General features: G+C 32.9%; 1 protein-coding gene across 13 annotated transcripts in view; it reads left to right on the top strand.

Annotated features, from left to right (window-relative positions):
* LOC139486839 (protein furry-like) overlaps positions 1–18,156 on the top strand; it is a 380,646-nt gene that overhangs the window by 313,065 nt on the left and 49,425 nt on the right. For all 13 annotated transcript variants that reach the window (XR_011655645.1, XR_011655644.1, XR_011655643.1 and 10 more), the window contains 3 exons: positions 2,623–2,729; positions 10,351–10,570; positions 13,096–13,186. Coding sequence is in view for 10 of the 13 variants with exons in the window: in XM_071271853.1 (XP_071127954.1) it covers positions 2,623–2,729; positions 10,351–10,570; positions 13,096–13,186 (418 nt within the window). In the remaining 3 variants the exon portion in view is untranslated. The remainder of the gene's footprint in view (positions 1–2,622; positions 2,730–10,350; positions 10,571–13,095; positions 13,187–18,156) is intronic.

Below are 18,156 nucleotides of genomic sequence, written 5' to 3'. Positions count from 1 at the left end.
GACAGCCATCATAGTCGATATCGGATATGTGAAAGACCAAATGTATCGGTCTTGCTGAGAGTTTCTTGCTTTTTGTACCCCGGGATGTGGCTTATCATTAAATAATTCATTTTGGTTGAATTTGTGGATGATTTGGGTTATTGAAGAGGCTACAACTTCAGTCTTCTCGTAATTGTATGCTGTGAAAGGCTTCATTGGATCATTCCCAAAAAATGCATGTCGCTGGTTGTCGGAAAGTCCTGGCATTTACTCAGATGTTTACTGCAGTTTCCTAACAATAAGGGCGGGAAAATTCATGACATTAGCCAAGCTTTAAATGACAAAATCGTGAAAATGGTGCGTATGTTGAAAGGCGGTGAACTCGGTTTATGTTCATTCAAAATAACCCTTACTTCCCATTTGTTCCAAAAATTACTCAACCGTAAAGTTGATGAAAATTGTCTTAAAAGTCATTTTCAACCAACTATACAAAGTTCTAATAAAAATAAAATTAAAATTAAAAACCAATTGTTCAGAGAACCATTGAGGGTCTTTCCACCACTTACAACATATTTTGATGTGAAGATATTAAAAATTCAGTTGATATGTCAGTTCCTATGATTTATGATGTCTAAATATGAATTTGGAGCAAAGGTCAAAATCTAGAACGTCCAATTAACCTATGACCTTGATCTCAATTTCAAGGTCATAGACTAAGGATCTCAAACCTAAAGACACGAGTTCCTTAATATGTATGGTTTATGAGTAATATCACTTTACGCATAATTCTAAACATAAGAGGGGCGAAAACTCCCATTTTTTGTCTACGCACCCTTTCAACCAAAATATATAAGTTACGACATGTCGCAACTAACAATTTAGTAAAAATAACTTGTCGATAAGTTATACGACTTTTGAAAATAAGTGAAAATAAGCCAAAATCAAAATTTATAATATGACCTTGACCTTTGACCTTGACCTTATTTTCATTTTTTTGGACCAACGACCTCAAATCAAAAGGCCCTAGGTCTCTATCACTTATGGTTTTCCAGTTTAAAATACATTTCAAAATTTCAAATACAAAAGGGGAACTAACTCTCATATGGAATCTCATACGGCTTCGGTCAAAATAAAACAGAACATCCTGAGGATGTAACGAGCAATTTGGTAAAATAAATTTGTCGTAATCTTTTACGGTTGCAAAGGAGTAGTGGCCACAAGAAAAGCAGTGTTTGGGGAGATAACTCTTACAACGTAAAGTATTTGGTTACGCATTGGTCAGTTTTAAAAGCGCATACGCTTTAAGATATCATATTCCAAATATCTAAGCGACATCTTTTGAAACATCAATCCTACGCAAGAAAAAAATTAGGCGGAAGAAAAAAAAAATACTAATAATAATCAGAACAAAATCAATAGGTCTTTCCACGGAAAGGTGGAAAGACCTAATTACAAGATTTTTTGGAAAAACAAAAGTCTTGCGTTTTCATTGGCACTCAGTATATTATCTCAAGTTTGCTTTTATGAATTTTGTTAAAAAATCTCAAAGCAACCTTACATAGAAATAGGAAAATGTGGTGTGAGTGCCAATGAGACAACTCTCCATCCAAATAACAATTTATAAAAGTAAACCATTATAGGTCAATGTACAGCCTTCAACATGGAGCCTTGGCTCAAACCAAACAACAAGCTATAAACATGATAAAGGGCCCATCTGTAAATATAAAAAAGAAGATGTGGTGTGATTGCCAATGAGAAAACTCTCCACAGGAGACCAAATGACACAGAAATTAACAACTGTAGGTTACTGAATGCCCTTCAACAATGACCAAAGTCTATTATTAATCAGTTAGCATCCCATATCTAAAGGATTTAGTATTAAGATATCATAAAAAGTAAGAGAAAAACATGACCTTGTGCAATGTTAAGGTATCTTAGGATTGTAGAGCCATGAATATACATATGTATATAACAACAACGTTTAGTTTGCTTTTAATTTACTGATAACAAAATGTTATTTTACTTAATTTACTTATATCAATTAAAACAATATTCAAAGATATAATTAGTGTTAAAATGATAACCTTTTAGAACAAGTTTTTTTTTTAAAGGATTGATAAGTTTACAAAGATCATTTCTGGATTTCTGGGAACAGTAAACAACATTTCTGTAAAATTTAGGATTTGATTCCCGTTTGTAATAAGTTTTCTACAAGTACAACCAAACTTCAAAACCAAATCTTTATAAGTAAGGAAGAATTTAGTAAAGGTTTTAAGTAATTTTTTACATGTATGCTCCAAATAAATAGGGCCTATAATGCAGGGTGAATTAATTTTTTACAAGGTGGATGGTGTCACTTTTATCATTTTTGAGTTATGCCCCTTTATGAAATTGCTAAATTTTTCGTTTCTGTTCTCTTACTTAAGTCTGCCTCAACCAAATGTTATAAGACTCATACACAATACTTATTACCACAAAACTCAGATTTTGGTAGCGTCACTTCAGTGGTGACCCTTTATAGCTTTATATGATATGCAAACGGCGACATCATCTGTCGCCCATAGGCATTCTTCCCAATTTATTTTGTAAAGCTAACATCCCATAAAATATGAAAATATTTATATCTTTATATTATTGATTAAGCTGCCAGAAGAGGATGGGATGCCCAAGTTGCCATTGGTTACTTCCATTACAATCAAGTCACCAAGACTGGAGGAAAGCAGACGATCAAGTGTGTCCTCTTGTTCTACGTAAGTTTATTTCTAGTTTTTTATTATTATACGACTGCAAATGATCATGAAATATATACCTAATACAGTTACTAGAAACCCTCACATGAGAAGCTGCTTGTAGAAACAATTCCATACATAGCTATTCAATTTTGTAATTGGTTTGAATGAAGTGTCACTGATGAGACTTATTGTATATGAAAATAATATCTGGCGTACAAAGTTGTAAGCCTGGTATCTTTAATGTGTTTTCCAAACAGTGGGTCAATGCAACTATGTCCCTCTGTTTGTCTGTCTTCAACATGTCGGACATTTCATCCCTGAGGGTTTAATCAGACCAGTAGACTGTACTTTTGTATTTACATGAAATATCATTGATATGTTTGAATTTGCCTAACCATTAATTTTAACTGATGATTGAGTTCAGGAAAAAAAGTCGGACTTTTAATCAAAAACTCTTTAACTAATTTGCATCAAACTTTGATAATCTTTAAGATAATCTCCCTTAATTTTTTATAAATATCTGAAATGAAATTGAGAAGTTATTAAAACTTTAGAAAATGCCACAAGCTTATTGATGTTTTTTCATTTGATGGTGCTGACTGCTGCAACAATGACATCAACAATTGTTAAGTTTTCTGCTAAAGTTTGTTTGATATGAACTACTTGTGATGTATCAGTTGTATAAGCTTTAGCATATCTCATTTCCATTCAGAATATTTGGGCTTGTCAATAGAGGTATTGATTTTGAAACTTGCTTAGTTAATACATGTATAAGTATGTGATAAGATCAGTTTAACTGCTAATGTTAGCTAGGTCAATGATATTTGGTATGCAAATTTATTGACATTTGTAAGTATCATTTCCATGGAGATTGTATAGCTCCACCTGTTCTTCATATCTCATTAACTTTGAAACTTTTACATAGTTTAAAAGTTAATGTTTGTGTTTAGTTTTTTTTGTTTTGTGTTTAAAAGGAAAGACTTATAATAAGTCAATGATATTTGGTATCAATGTATTAGCATTGGCACATGTCATTTACATAGATATTGATTATTTGTCTAACTTATGTAAATGTTAAAGTATTGCTATTTTAATTTCAACATTTGCATAATCAAAATTTAAAAAAAGCAAGACATATCTCTGTGATAACAGTTTATTATCTTCCATCACTGTATTGGATACCTAAACTTCATAAGTGTCCTTACAAATATCGGTATATTGTGTTAATTGACTATAAACGACTGAAGCGTTCTTTGTCACTGTAAATACAAAGATACATACAAATAGAAATTAAGACTATATAGACTAACAGGGGCGTAGCTAGGTATTCGGCCAACTGTAGGCACCAATCGGCAGGGGGTCTGGGGCCGCTTATTTTTGGTATGTGAGTTAACCATGATAAGTTACAGAACAAGTTTAAGTTTCGTTTCACTCTGCTAATTTTTACTGAAAAGATGGGCTTTGGACGTTGATAAATTGTTGAAAATCACAGTTGTACGGAGTTTTTTCTAAACGCTTTCAGATATTGGGATGATTTTTAGCATGTGAGTTAACCATGATGAGTTACAGATCCAGTCTTTCTTTGGTTCCACTCTTTTTGACAAAATTAAGGGTTAAAACTTCAAAAATTATTGAAAATCACAGTTATGAAGACTTTTTTTCTATAAGACTCCAGATTTTGAGCTGAATTTTGATATGTGAGAGTACCATCATGTTTGTGTCCACATGTGTTATTGAAATTACAAATTTTCAAATTTTTGAGACGGGACCATCCATGTCGCTTTGACACATCTAGTCTTAGATTGCCATGTAACTGGATTAATTTTCTCATTTTCTCCTAGTAGCATAATTACAAACCCTCCTTGACTTCCCCCATCAGAAAGATTACAAAAAGAAGCATCAGTATATAATAAAAGTTCTACATGTTCTCCAAGTTCCTTGAAATAAAAAGACACTGTATCATTTCTAGCTTTCCTTAAAAGCTTGTTCACTCTTTCGAAGTCTTCAATAGTACTTATTTTTAACTTTGATGCTATCATAGGGATGTCAAAAGCAATATCAGGAAGAGTTTGTTTTGCAAGCCACAACAGTTGTCCAACTTTTGATCTACCGTAAGAACAGTTTGTTCAACTGATGAAAGCTGAGAATCATATTGCCATTTTCTATCAATTGAGACTGTCTTTAAACACTTCGACATTATCTGTCTGACTCAATATTATTTTATCATCTGCATGACTCAGACCCAGTCCTAAATATTTGAACGATTCTGAAGCTTCTTTTCCGACACTGAATTTCTCTCTTATTTTCGACATAATCTCAGTTTCAAACAAATTGGTTCCTACCAACAAAAAATCATCAACATGAACTGCAAGAACACCAGCCAGACCATTTAAATCATACCATTAAAATACTGCTGGATCAACTTTAGATTCAGTACCATCACATTCATTTAGGGTTTTCTTAACCTTTTCATACCATTTCTCTGAAAGCCAGAGTTTTCCATTAGCATAAGCTTCTTTAGGTGGACGAAGATAAACTTTTCTTTGCGTTTTCTCCCCTTGCAGAAAGACGGTTTTAATGTCTATTGAATTGATGGACCATTTCTTTTGCATTATGATTGAAAGAATGAGTCTAAGATATTATTTGTCACATGTAGGAGAGTTCTTCTGTATTTCATCCAAACAATCTTCTTCAAAACCTTTTGCAACAAGTCTTGCTTTCCTGTGTATTTCATTATCAGTTTCTTTTATAGTATATACCCATGTAGTGGATACATATGACTGACCATAGTCTTCAACTTCTTGATAAACATGATGTCTCTTCCAATTTTCAAGTTTAGCTTCACAAGCATCACAAAAGTCAATCTCATTGAATAAACATGAATAAGTGAAGCCTTGTTTTTTCTAGAACTCGAAAAAAACATACAAATCTTTGTTTAGGAATTAATTGACCAAGCTGCATGATCCAGGTGTAACTGAATATAACTGAATTATGTTCACTTCTATTGAAAATTTTTATTCATTGAATTTTAATTCCCAAGTGATTAACATACATGTATCTTTTTGTGATCTTATAATTGATGATCAAGGTATGAATTGGTGAAGAAAGGAATTGTTTTGTTGTGAGTTATGCATCAAATTAGACTTGAAATAAGTTTGATTTTTAACTAAAAAAAACCACTTGCTATCAATAAGCATTGTTATCACAAGTAGAATGTGCGCTTTTGTAGATTTCATTACATTAAATGAATAGGAAAATAAGGAGGTCCCTGTATACTTTTTAGCTCACCTGGTCCGCCGTCCGTCGTCGTCTTCGTCGTTAACTTTTTACATTTTGAACTTCTTCTAGAGAACTACTGAATGGAATGAAACCAAACATAGCATGAATGTTCCTTATGAGGTGCTGACCAAGTGTTGTTACTTTGTAACCGATCCATCATCCAAGATGGCCGCTAGCGTGGGACTTAGTTTAACATAGGACCCTATGGGAAATGCATACAAATGACTTCTTTTAGAGAACCACTGAATAGAATGAAACCAAACATGGCATGAATGTTCCTTATGAGGTGCTGACCAAGTGTTGTTACTTTGTAGCCGATCCATCATCCAAGATGGCCAACAGCGGGGGACTTAGTTTAACATGGGACCCTATGGGAAATGCATACAAATGACTTCGTTTAGAGAACCACTGATTGGAACGAAACCAAACATTGCACGAATGTTCCTTATGAGGTTCTGACCAAGTGTTGTTACTTTGAAGCCGATCCATTATCCAAGATGGCCGCCAGCGGGGGACTTAGTTTAACATAGGACCCTATGGGAAATACATACAAGTTTCTTCTTATAGAGAACCACTTAATGGAATGAACCAAACATAGCATAAATGTTCCTTATGAGATGCTGATCAAGTGTTGTTACTTTATAGCGGATCCATCATCCAAGATGGCTGCCAGTGGGGGACTTAGTGTAACATAGGACCCTATGGGAAATACATACAAATGTCTTCTTTTAGTGAACCACTGAATTGAATGAAATCAAACATAGCATGAATGTCCTTTCCTTATGAGGTGCTGGCCAAGTGTTGTTACTTTTAGCCAAATTTCATATTTTTTTTATATGATTTCAAAAACCCAAGTAGAATCAGGTGAGCAATACAGGCTTTTGAGAGCCTCTAGTTTTTTTTAACACCAGAAAACTGGGGTGTACACTGAATAAGAATACAGGGAATGACTTGAGCCTTCCTGTTAGAATGTATAGAAAACCATATCAAGGAATAAAATAAAATAATTTGTCTACCTACCTACCCATATCCTAACAACCTCAGTCAGGTGAGGGGAAACAAATTATTTTTTATGTTGGCAATGTGGACTAGTCTATTTACAAAACTTTTACCTCGATTTACACAAAATGTATGTTTTTTTCTTATGTTCAATGTATATGTTGTACAAGTTGTAATTTTGTACAAATTATAATTTGTACAGACTTTTTGTACAAATTATAATTTGTACAGATTTTTTGTACAAATTATCAATGTTTAAGGAACCCCTTAACACAAATGGATTATGCAAGCACACAGTTTTTTGTTTCGTAAATTTCTGTCATATTTTCACAACTACATGCTACAGTTTTTTATGTTTAAATGTATAAATTACGTTTAATACTGAACATTGATACAAAAACATTATAAAAATACAAAAAGACTTTTTATATAGTTATGTTTTTAGTATGAGGAGAAAAATAATATTACAACCTAAACAATTAAATCAGGTGTCTTTATTTCAAATTTGAGGGCAAAGGAGAATAGCACTAAATGATAGGTTGAATTTGAATTTAAAACATTAAATTGATACATTTTAGAAGATAAACCTTTATCACCTAAAAAAGTGTAAAACTTGTACAAAACCCTGTACAAATTATGATTTGTTCAAACTTACATCTTGTACACAACATATACATGTATATATTTTAAATTGTGCTATAGTTCCTTAACTTTCTATCCAGGTGTATAAACGAATGGTCGTAAATTTTTGTAAATCAATATTTCTGGTATGTTCCAATCTGTCCTTCACTATTGACAACGAGTATATATTACATTTTCCCAAATTTACACTTGGAAAAAATATGTAAATAGATTTTTATTATCACTGAACTAGTATATATTTGTTTAGGGTCCAGTTGAAGGACGCCTCCGGGTGCGGGAATTTCTCGCTACATTGAAGACCTGTTGGTGACCCTCTGCTGTTGTTTTTTTCTATGGTCGGGTTGTTGTCTCTTTGGCACATTCCCCATTTCCATTCTCAATTTTATATTTTATACGACCGCAAAAAAAAAATTTTGCGCCCTATAATGGTATCATGTTGTCGTCTGCGTCGTTGTCGTCCGAAGACACATTTAGTATCCGGATAATAACTTTTGTTTTAGTGAATGGATCTCTATAAATTTTTACCAAAAGGTTCAATACCACTAAAGTTGGGATTGATTATGGGGGTAATGGTCCCAATAGTTTAGGAATAAGGGACCAAAAAGGGGGACTAAAATAAGCATTTTTGTAGTTTTCAAACAATAACTTGTGTTAAAGTGTATGAATCTCTCTGAAATTATACCACAAGTTTCCATACCATGGAGGGAGGGTTAGTATTGACTTTGGGGGGCTATAGCTCAAAATAATTTGGAATAAGGGGCAAAAGGGCCAAAAAAGGGGAAAAACTAGGTTTTTCTGGTCAATGGACAATTTAAACAATTTAAAAGCAGTGTAAGGGAGGTAATTCAAAATCATTTACATACAACATTGGACATGTTCAGATAGCACTACTTGTAAATTATGTATAAAGAAATGTCAGGTTTTGGACTAATTGCAAAAAAAGGGGGGTGGAAGTAGTTTTCAATTATTTTTTTCAAAATTTCTCAAATTCCAAATCTTTTAAAAGTTTGAAGAAGAATTTATCTTTAATTGCACAATATTGCACAATAGATTTGTAAGATCTTGACATTTGTTTTGTTTAAAAAAACTAATATGTCAAAAATTTGATCACAACCCAAATTCAGAGCTGTATCAAGGTTGAATGTTGTGACCATACATGCCCCAACTGTGCAGAGTTCAACCTCTGCAGTCATATAAAGCTGCGCCCTGCGGAGCACCTGGTTATTTCTTCAATTTTTTTTATTTTTTTTGTATTATTTATATTTTTATAAATAATATTCTTTACACCAGAAATGTTATTTATGAACAAGCGTACAAGTTTAGTAATGACTAGTATATTATATCACTTTCGGACACGCAAGACAGAGATGTATATTATACACCTGATAGTTCAAAATGGAAAGTTATAAGTTATCAGCTGTGTACACTGATCAATACCCTCAGAAGTGAAACGATGCATGAATTTGCAAGCCCGACAGGAAATTGCTTGAATACCTGGATGAGTCACCTCACACCCCTCACAATACCTTTAGGAGTAATACCTTTAGCCATGCTGGTGATCAGATGAGGGAAGATCAGAATTTATTTGAATAAAGTTTATTACATAAAAGAATTATGAACAAATAAGATTTCCAAAAACATTTTTCACGGAACACTTATTTATGATTTGAACTTTAAATTAAGAGTTCCAAATGGTGAAGTTGAAATTATCTCTTCGTAAATTTTACGGACGCTATCACAAGTTGGTTGACCATTATGGAATAACAGTTTCACAAATGAATTCTGATATGTTCCTTACGTCATAACTACAATCCACTTCTCTTTCATAATTTTGACTTACCGAATTAGACTATTTACCGGATTTGTTATCTCATAAGCAACAGGACGGGTGCCACATGTGAAGCAGGATCTGCTTACCCTTCCGTAGCACCTGAGATCGCCCCTAGTTTTGGTGGGGTTCGTGTTGTTTATTCTTTAGTTTTCTATGTTGTGTCATGTGTACTATTGTTTGTCATTTTCATTTTTAGCCATCAGCGTTGTCAGTTTATTTTTGATTTATGAGTTTGACTGTCCCTCTGGTAATTTCTTTCGTCCTTCTTTTATTAAAACTTAGATTTAATTTTTTTTTATATGAATTAAACGGGATTTTTCTCAACATTGCAAAAATCTAAAATGACAAAATCTCAATAATAAATGCATGCAATAATTTCTGAATTTACAGTAGATAAAGTAGTGATTTGATCCACTTGAAAAAAGTCAAACATGAGTATGTCTAAAGCTGTCAAACTGAAATAATTGTTTATATTTGAGTTCGAGCTCTTAGACTTTTCTATAATTTTGATATAATTTGAACACTGTAAAAATCTTATTGAGATAGAGCAGGTGCCAATTTTTAATAAGTTTAAACTATTAGAAGTTCAGGGCATATACATGTTGAAAGTATGCTGCATAGCCCTATATTTTTACCTTTGAATAAAATAGTAGTGTATATCAACTATCTGTTCTGAGATATAATTTTTCACAAAAACTTCACAATAAAAGTGGCAGAGTTTTAGCCGCAAAAAAGTTACTATGGGAAATTGCATTGTCTATATTTACTGAATTGCAACCTATAAAACATTTACTATGAAATAACTGTTCTTGAGCCATTTATAAAGTGAGATAGTAGTCTCTCAAGGAATACTTAATGAGAAAATGTTGCTTTCATTATTATTTTCAGACACAGTATAGCTAGCTCAGACAGTGACATGGAACAGGTTGAGCTAAGTTCCAGTGCAACATCACCAGGGTTTTCACAGATTCACTCAACCTTCATGTACCTCACCATTCAGACAGATGAAGTGGAAGAAACATGGAAGTCACATGTTGCCAAGGTCATGTCTGAGTCTTCTGCCCTGCTAACTCTTAATACAACTCATATCTTCCCTAAACTATATAAGGTTAGTGTCAATACTCATCTCACACTATTATAATTGTTGAAATGAATTTAGTGAAATTAGGGTTATGATTAAAAGATAGTAAATAAATATCCAAAATCATGTATCTTTTTTACCTTGGAATTTCAAAACACCCAGAATTATTATAAAACTATCAAATGCAATCTTTTAGGTGTTTATAGTTAAGTATTCTATTTTTGAATGGTGTCTCAAATATTTGCATTAAGGCATCAAACAGTCAAACTTCTTGAACTTCTTGCAAAATACTGCTGAAGTATAAAAAAAGAAGATTTGGTACTATTGCAAATGAGACAACTCTCTACAAGAGACCAAATTGACACAGAAATTTACAACTATAGGTCACTGTAAGGTCACAGGTCAACAATGAGCAAAGCCTATACTGCATAGTCAGCTAAGGCCCCAAATCACTGAATAAGCATCTTTTCTGAGCTTTATCCAAAAAGAATGTGAATGTATGAAAAATATATCTTTTGATAAACCTTAGATTCCTATCTGTTTTATCCAAAAAAGTGTTTAATAAACCTTTTTTGTTCAAATATGTCAATTTCAACAGTTTTCTGTATTTTAGTGACATGGCAAGTTAGGTAGTATAGTTAGAATAATAACTGCATGACCTTAGGTCTCTAAACACATACAATGGAATGATCAAGAAAATAGTACAAAAACTTAAAATTGATAAAGAATTAAATTTCAACAAATAAATGATTAAAATAACTTTTTATTTAAATTACAGAAATCAACAATTTTTGTTTTCAAGTAAACTGTGAAACGGGACCATTCATACTGTAAATTTTGATAATGTGTGTGATGATTTTGTTCTTTATAAATTATATATGTTTTTGTTCTTTATAGATATATTTATGTGCCTGTTCACATAATCATTTTAAGAGAAATCTGTGTGTGACAAAAAGGTTCCCTGTTACGACTCACTTAGGTTTATAATGCTTTTGCTCGTCTTAGTTTTAGATTACCTAGTATCATTTGTGTCAAGAATGGGCATAGGACATTTAAACAAAAATAAAAAAAATGCACATAGGGTCATTTTAGTCCCAAAATCATAGGACATTTAAATGTCTGAATGTTCACTTTGCCTGGATTTTCAAATAGGATTTTTGAGCCAAATTTCCAAAGCCAAAGACAAATAAAAGAATACTAAAATACATTATTAAGATGATAAATAATGTCAGTACCAAGAATCTGTAATAAATGTATGGATCTCTTTTAAATTGTACTATAAGGTTCCATACCACAAAGGGGAGGTTTGGATTGGGGATAATTACTCCAGGTGGGGAGGGGGTTCAAAATTTTAATTTTTTTTTTTTTTTTTTAATTTTCAAGAAGAAATCTTCAATTGCACAGTATTGCGCAAAATATTTTTAAGATCTTTGACCAAATGTTCAGGGTTTCAACCTCTGATGTCATATCAGGCTGTGCTCAGTGAAGCATTTTATTTATAGAATAGGACAAGCTCTAAAAAAGGATCTGTACTTTCACATCATATAAATAATGTAAGAATATTTCTTATCTCAATAAGGTGTCAACCTATGAAAATGAAAATGCATTGATGAAGAAAATATCAAGCCATAACACTTTTTCAGCTGAATTTAAGTTTTATGTGGATATTTTTTTATGCCCAACTTACATGCATTTTGTTTTTTGGTCATTTCATCTGTCCATTCATTTGTTGTCCGTCTCATGTTAGACTTTTTCCAAATATGAATTTTCTAATTGTTCAAAGATAGAAAGAATTTTTTTAAAGTAATATCTGATATGTATTTGCATTCAATTTACCTTAGATATAATCTTTTTCCCAAAAAATCAATTAAGGGAGTATATTGTGAAATAGTTGCAAAAAAGGGAGAGTAACTCAAATTTTGTTCATACTGCTTTGAAATACACAAATTATTTTTGACCTTCACAGTGTGTTTGGTACTAAAGCAGTCAAGTGAAGCCATGCACTTATGGGTCACTTAATTTGACAACTGACACAGCCAATAAGACTTCCTGACTCAAGGAACTTAGAATTACGAATTTACCTATATTTCAAAGGAAAATAACTTTTAAAATCTATTATTTAATACTCTAAAAGTCTGAAGGCTCCTTGTGAAAACATGTCAAATTCTGATTTCCTGGGTTATCTTTATATTTAAAAACCCAAAGGGTATTTAAAAAGTCCTGTGTTAGAAGTGAAATTTATGGATATCACCCACAGAGTACAGGTCAGTTAATATGTATGAATATAAGAATATTTCTTATATATAATGTTCTTTTACACCTTCAGAGAAATTGATTATTGAATTACTTGTGTAATGATTTCACCTGCTCTAAGGCTTCTGGGAGATGCACACGGTGGCATCTACCTAAGTGCATTAGAATTGATAGACAATGACAGCCATGAAGTTCTAAATTGGCAAAATGGTCTTTAATGATTTAACAATAACTGATCCTAATATCTGGACACATTGTCAAAAGGAGTCAATAATCTTACAAATCTTATTTTATTTTAGGAACTAAGACGTCGTTTGGATACCATGACAAAGGAAGCTTGTTATTATATTGCCAAGACAGATTCTTTAAAACACATAGCAACACAGTTAAATATCCTTTTGTCAAGTAACAGGAATGTGAATAATATGAATATTCAACTTTCCAGCTTTGGATTTCGTAAAACAAATTATGAATGAAATAGATGCCATGATTTAACATTTAGATTTTTAACTCACCTGGCCAAGTGAGCTTTTCTCATCAGTTGGCGTCCGTCGTCTGTCTTCATTGTCCGTCCGTCATTGTCGTTGTTAACTTTTTATATTTTGAACTTCTTCTAGAGAACCACTGAATGGAATGAAACCAAACAAGGCATAAATGTTCCTTATGAGGTGCTGACCATGTGTTGTTACTTTATAGCCGATCCATCATCCAAGATTGCCGCCAGCAGAGGACTTAGTTTAACATAGGACCTTATGGGAAATGCATACAAATGACTTCTTTTAGAGAACCACTGAATGGAATAAAACCAAACACAGCATGAGTGTTCCTTATGAGGTGCTGACCAAGTGTTGTTACTTTGTCGCCAATCCAACATCTTAGAAGGCCGCCAGCAGGGGACTTAGTTAAACATAGGACCCTATGGGAAATGTATACAAATGACTTCTTTTAGAGAACCACTGAATGGAATGAAACCAAACATATCATGAATGTTCCTTATGAGGTGCTGACCAAGTGTTGTTACTTTGTCGCCTATCCAGCATCCAAGATGGCCGCCAGCAGGGGACTTAGTTTAACATAGGACCCTATGGGAAATGCATACAAATGATTTTTTTTAGAGAACCACTGAACAGAATGAAACCAAACATAGCATGAATATCCTAACTCCTTAACATAGTAATTATACTCCAATAAGTAGTTAGTATGTATTAAACATGCTGGAAAAGATATTTTGAAAATTTTACTTAGCCATGGTATTTTGACCCCCCCTGCGGTATATTGAACCCCCTACTATAGACCTTAAATTAAAAAAGTTTTAGCTATCCTAACTCCTTAACATAGTAATTATACTCCAATAAGTAGTTTGTATGTATTAAACATGCTGGAAAAGATATTTTGAAAATTTTACTTAGCCATGGTATTTTGACCCCCCTGTCGTATATTGAACCCCCTACTATAGACCTTAAATTTCAAAAATTCTAGCTATCCTAACTCTTTAACATAGTACAGTTATGTAATAATACTCAAATCAGGAGTTTGTATGTATTTAACATGCTGAAAAAGATATTTTGAAAATTTTACTTAGCCATGGTATTTTGACCCCCCTGCGGTATATTGAACCCCCTACTATAGACCTTAAATTAAAAAAGTTTTAGCTATCCTAACTCCTTAACATAGTAATTATACTCCAATAAGTAGTTTGTATGTATTAAACATGCTGGAAAAGATATTTTGAAAATTTTACTTAGCCATGGTATTTTTACCCCCCTGCCGTATATTGAACCCCCTACTATAGACCTTAAATTTCAAAAATTCTAGCTATCCTAACTCTTTAACATAGTAATAATACTCAAATCAGGAGTTTGTATGTATTTAACATGCGGGAAAAGATATTTTGAAAATTTTACTTCGCCATGGTATTTTGACCCCCCCCCTGCGGTATATGGAACCCCTACTTTAGACCTTGAATTTCAAAAATTCTAGCTATTCTAACTCCTTTACATAGTAATTATACTCTAATAAGTAGTTTGTATGTATTAAACATGCTGGAAAAGATATCTTGAAAATTTTACTTAGCCATGATATTTTGACCCCCCTGCGGTATATTGAACCCCCTACTATAGACCTTAAATTTCAAAATTTTTAACTCCTTAACATAGTAATTATTTTCCAATAAGTAGTTAGTATGTATTAAACATGCTGAAAAAGATATTTTGAAATTTTTACTTAGCCATGGTATTTTGACCCCCCCTCCCCCCCTGCGGTATATTGAACCCCCTACTATAGACTTTAAATTTCAATAATTTCAGCTATCCTAACTCCTAAACATAGTAATTATACTCCAATAAGTAGTTTGTATGTATTAAACATGCTGGAAAAGATATTTTGAAAATTTTACTTAGCCATGGTATTTTGACCCCCCCCCTGCGGTATATTGAACCCCCTTACTCTAGATCTTGAATTTCAAAAATTCAAGCTTTGCTAACTCTTTTACATAGTAATTATACTCCAATAAGTAGTTTGTATGTATTAAGCATGCTTGAAAAGATATTTTGAAAATTTTACTTAGCCATGGTATTTTGACCCCCCTGCGGTATATTGAACCCCCTACTATAGACCTTAAATTTCAAAAAATTTAACTCCTTAACATAGTAATTATTTTCCAATAAGTAGTTAGTATGTATTAAACATGCTGAAAAAGATATTTTGAAATTTTTACTTAGCCATGGTATTTTGACCCCCCCTCCCCCCCTGCGGTATATTGAACCCCCTACTATAGACTTTAAATTTCAATAATTTCAGCTATCCTAACTCCTAAACATAGTAATTATACTCCAATAAGTAGTTTGTATGTATTAAACATGCTGGAAAAGATATTTTGAAAATTTTACTTAGCCATGGTATTTTGACCCCCCTGCGGTATATTGAACCCCCTTACTCTAGATCTTGAATTTCAAAAATTCAAGCTTTGCTAACTCTTTTACATAGTAATTATACTCCAATAAGTAGTTTGTATGTATTAAGCATGCTTGAAAAGATATTTTGAACATTTTACTTAGCCATGGTATTTTGACCCCCCTGTGGTACATTGAACCCCCTATGATAGACCTTAATTTTCAAAAACTCTAGCTATCCTAACTCCTTAAAATAGTAATAATACTCCAATTAGGAGTTTGTATGTATCTAACATGCTGGAAAAGATATTTTGAAAATTAATTTAACATTGCCATGGTATTTTGACCCTCTTGCGGTATATTGAACCCCTACTTAAAACCTCAAATTAAAAAAAATGATAGTTAATAAATTGTAAATTAGATTATCTGCAATACTATTTCTCAAAAACAGGGGGGTTCAATATACCGCAGGGCGGTTCAAAATACCATATGTTAAAAATGACCCCGGGGTCAAAATACCATGCAGTATAATGACCCCGGGGTCATTTTACCGCATGGTTCTTTGACCCCAGGTTCATTTTTTAGGGGGTTCAAAATACCATATGACACCGGCCAACTAACCGAGATGGCTGCCATGGCTAAAAATAGAACATAGGGTAGATTTTGACTTATATCTCTGAAACCAAAGCATTTAGAGCAAATCTGACATGGAGTAAAATCGTTCATCAAGTGAAAAACGATCTGCCCTGAAACTTTCAAATGAATCCGACAACGGGTTGTTGGGTGGCTGCCCCGAAATAAGTAATTTGAAGGAAATTTTGCAGATTTTGGTTATTATCTTGAATATTATTATAGAAAGAGATAAAATGTAATCAGCAATAATGTTCAGCAAAGTAAGATCTACAAATAAGTTAATATGACTAAAATGGTCAGTTGACTCCTTAAGGAGTTATTGCCCTTTATAGTCAATTTGACCAATTTTTCATAAATTTTTGTAATCTTTTACAAAAATCTTCTCCTGAAACTACTAGGCCAAATTGAACCAAACTTGACAACAATCATCATTGGGGTATATTGTTAAAAAAATGTGTGGCGTGACCCCCCCCCCCCCCCAAAAAAAAAAAAACAACCAACCAAGATGGCTGCCATTGCTAAAAATAGAACATAGGGGGTAAAATGCAGTTTTGGCTTATAACTCAAAAACCAAAGCATTCAGAGCAAATCTGACATGCCATAAAATCAATTATCAGGTCAAGATCTATCTGCCCTGAAATTTTCAGACAAATCGGACAACCTGTTGTTGGGTTGCTGCCCCCGAATTAGTAATTTTAAGGAAATTTTGCAGATTTTGGTTATTATCTTGATATTATTATAGATAGAGATAAACTGTAAACAGCAATAATGTTCAGCAAAATAAGTTCTACAAATAAGTCAACAAGACCAAAATTGTCAATTGACCCCTTAAGGAGTTATTGCTCTTTATAGTCAATCGTTAACCATTTTCATAAATTTTTGTAAATTTTTAGGAAATATTTTCCACTGTAATTACTGGGCCAAGTTCATTATAGATAGAGATAATTGTAGCAACAAGAATATTCAGTAAAGAAAGATCTACAAGCACATCACCATCACCAAAACTCAATTTTGTCATGAATTTATCTGTGTTTATTGATAATATGCACATAGACCAAGGTGAGTGACACAGGCTCTTGAAAGCCTCTAGTTGTTGACAAACAGCAATTAGCCTCTGTCCAACCATCAATAAAGTCAATACACTTCTTTCTGGTGGTGTTCATGTTTTACATTGTAATTTTATTTGCATCTTATACAAGAATCTTAAACCCCCCTGTTTTTGAGAAATAGTATTGCAGATAATCTAATTTACAATTTATTAACTATCATTTTTTTTAATTTGAGGTTTTAAGTAGGGGGTTCAATATACCGCAGGAGGGTCAAAATACCATGGCTATGTTAAATTAATTTTCAAAATATCTTTTCCAGCATGTTAGATACATACAAATTCCTAATTGGAGTATTATTACTATATTAAGGAGTTAGGATAGCTAGAGTTTTTGAAAATTAAGGTCTATCATAGGGGGTTCAAAATACCATATGTTAAAAATGACCCCGGGGTCAAAATACCATGCAGTATAATGACCCCGGGGTCATTTTACCGCATGGTTCTTTGACCCCAGGTTCATTTTTTAGGGGGTTCAAAATACCATATGACACCGGCCAACCAACCGAGATGGCTGCCATGGCTAAAAATAGAACATAGGGTAGATTTTGACTTATATCTCTGAAACCAAAGCATTTAGAGCAAATCTGACATGGAGTAAAATCGTTCATCAAGTGAAAAACGATCTGCCCTGAAACTTTCAAATGAATCCGACAACGGGTTGTTGGGTTGCTGCCCCGAAATAAGTAATTTGAAGGAAATTTTGCAGATTTTGGTTATTATCTTGAATA

The sequence above is a fragment of the Mytilus edulis genome, chromosome 8 (genome assembly GCF_963676685.1).
Source record: "Mytilus edulis chromosome 8, xbMytEdul2.2, whole genome shotgun sequence".
Classification (NCBI taxonomy): Eukaryota; Metazoa; Mollusca; class Bivalvia; order Mytilida; family Mytilidae; genus Mytilus; species Mytilus edulis.
This window is presented reverse-complemented; position numbering and strand designations above follow the sequence as displayed.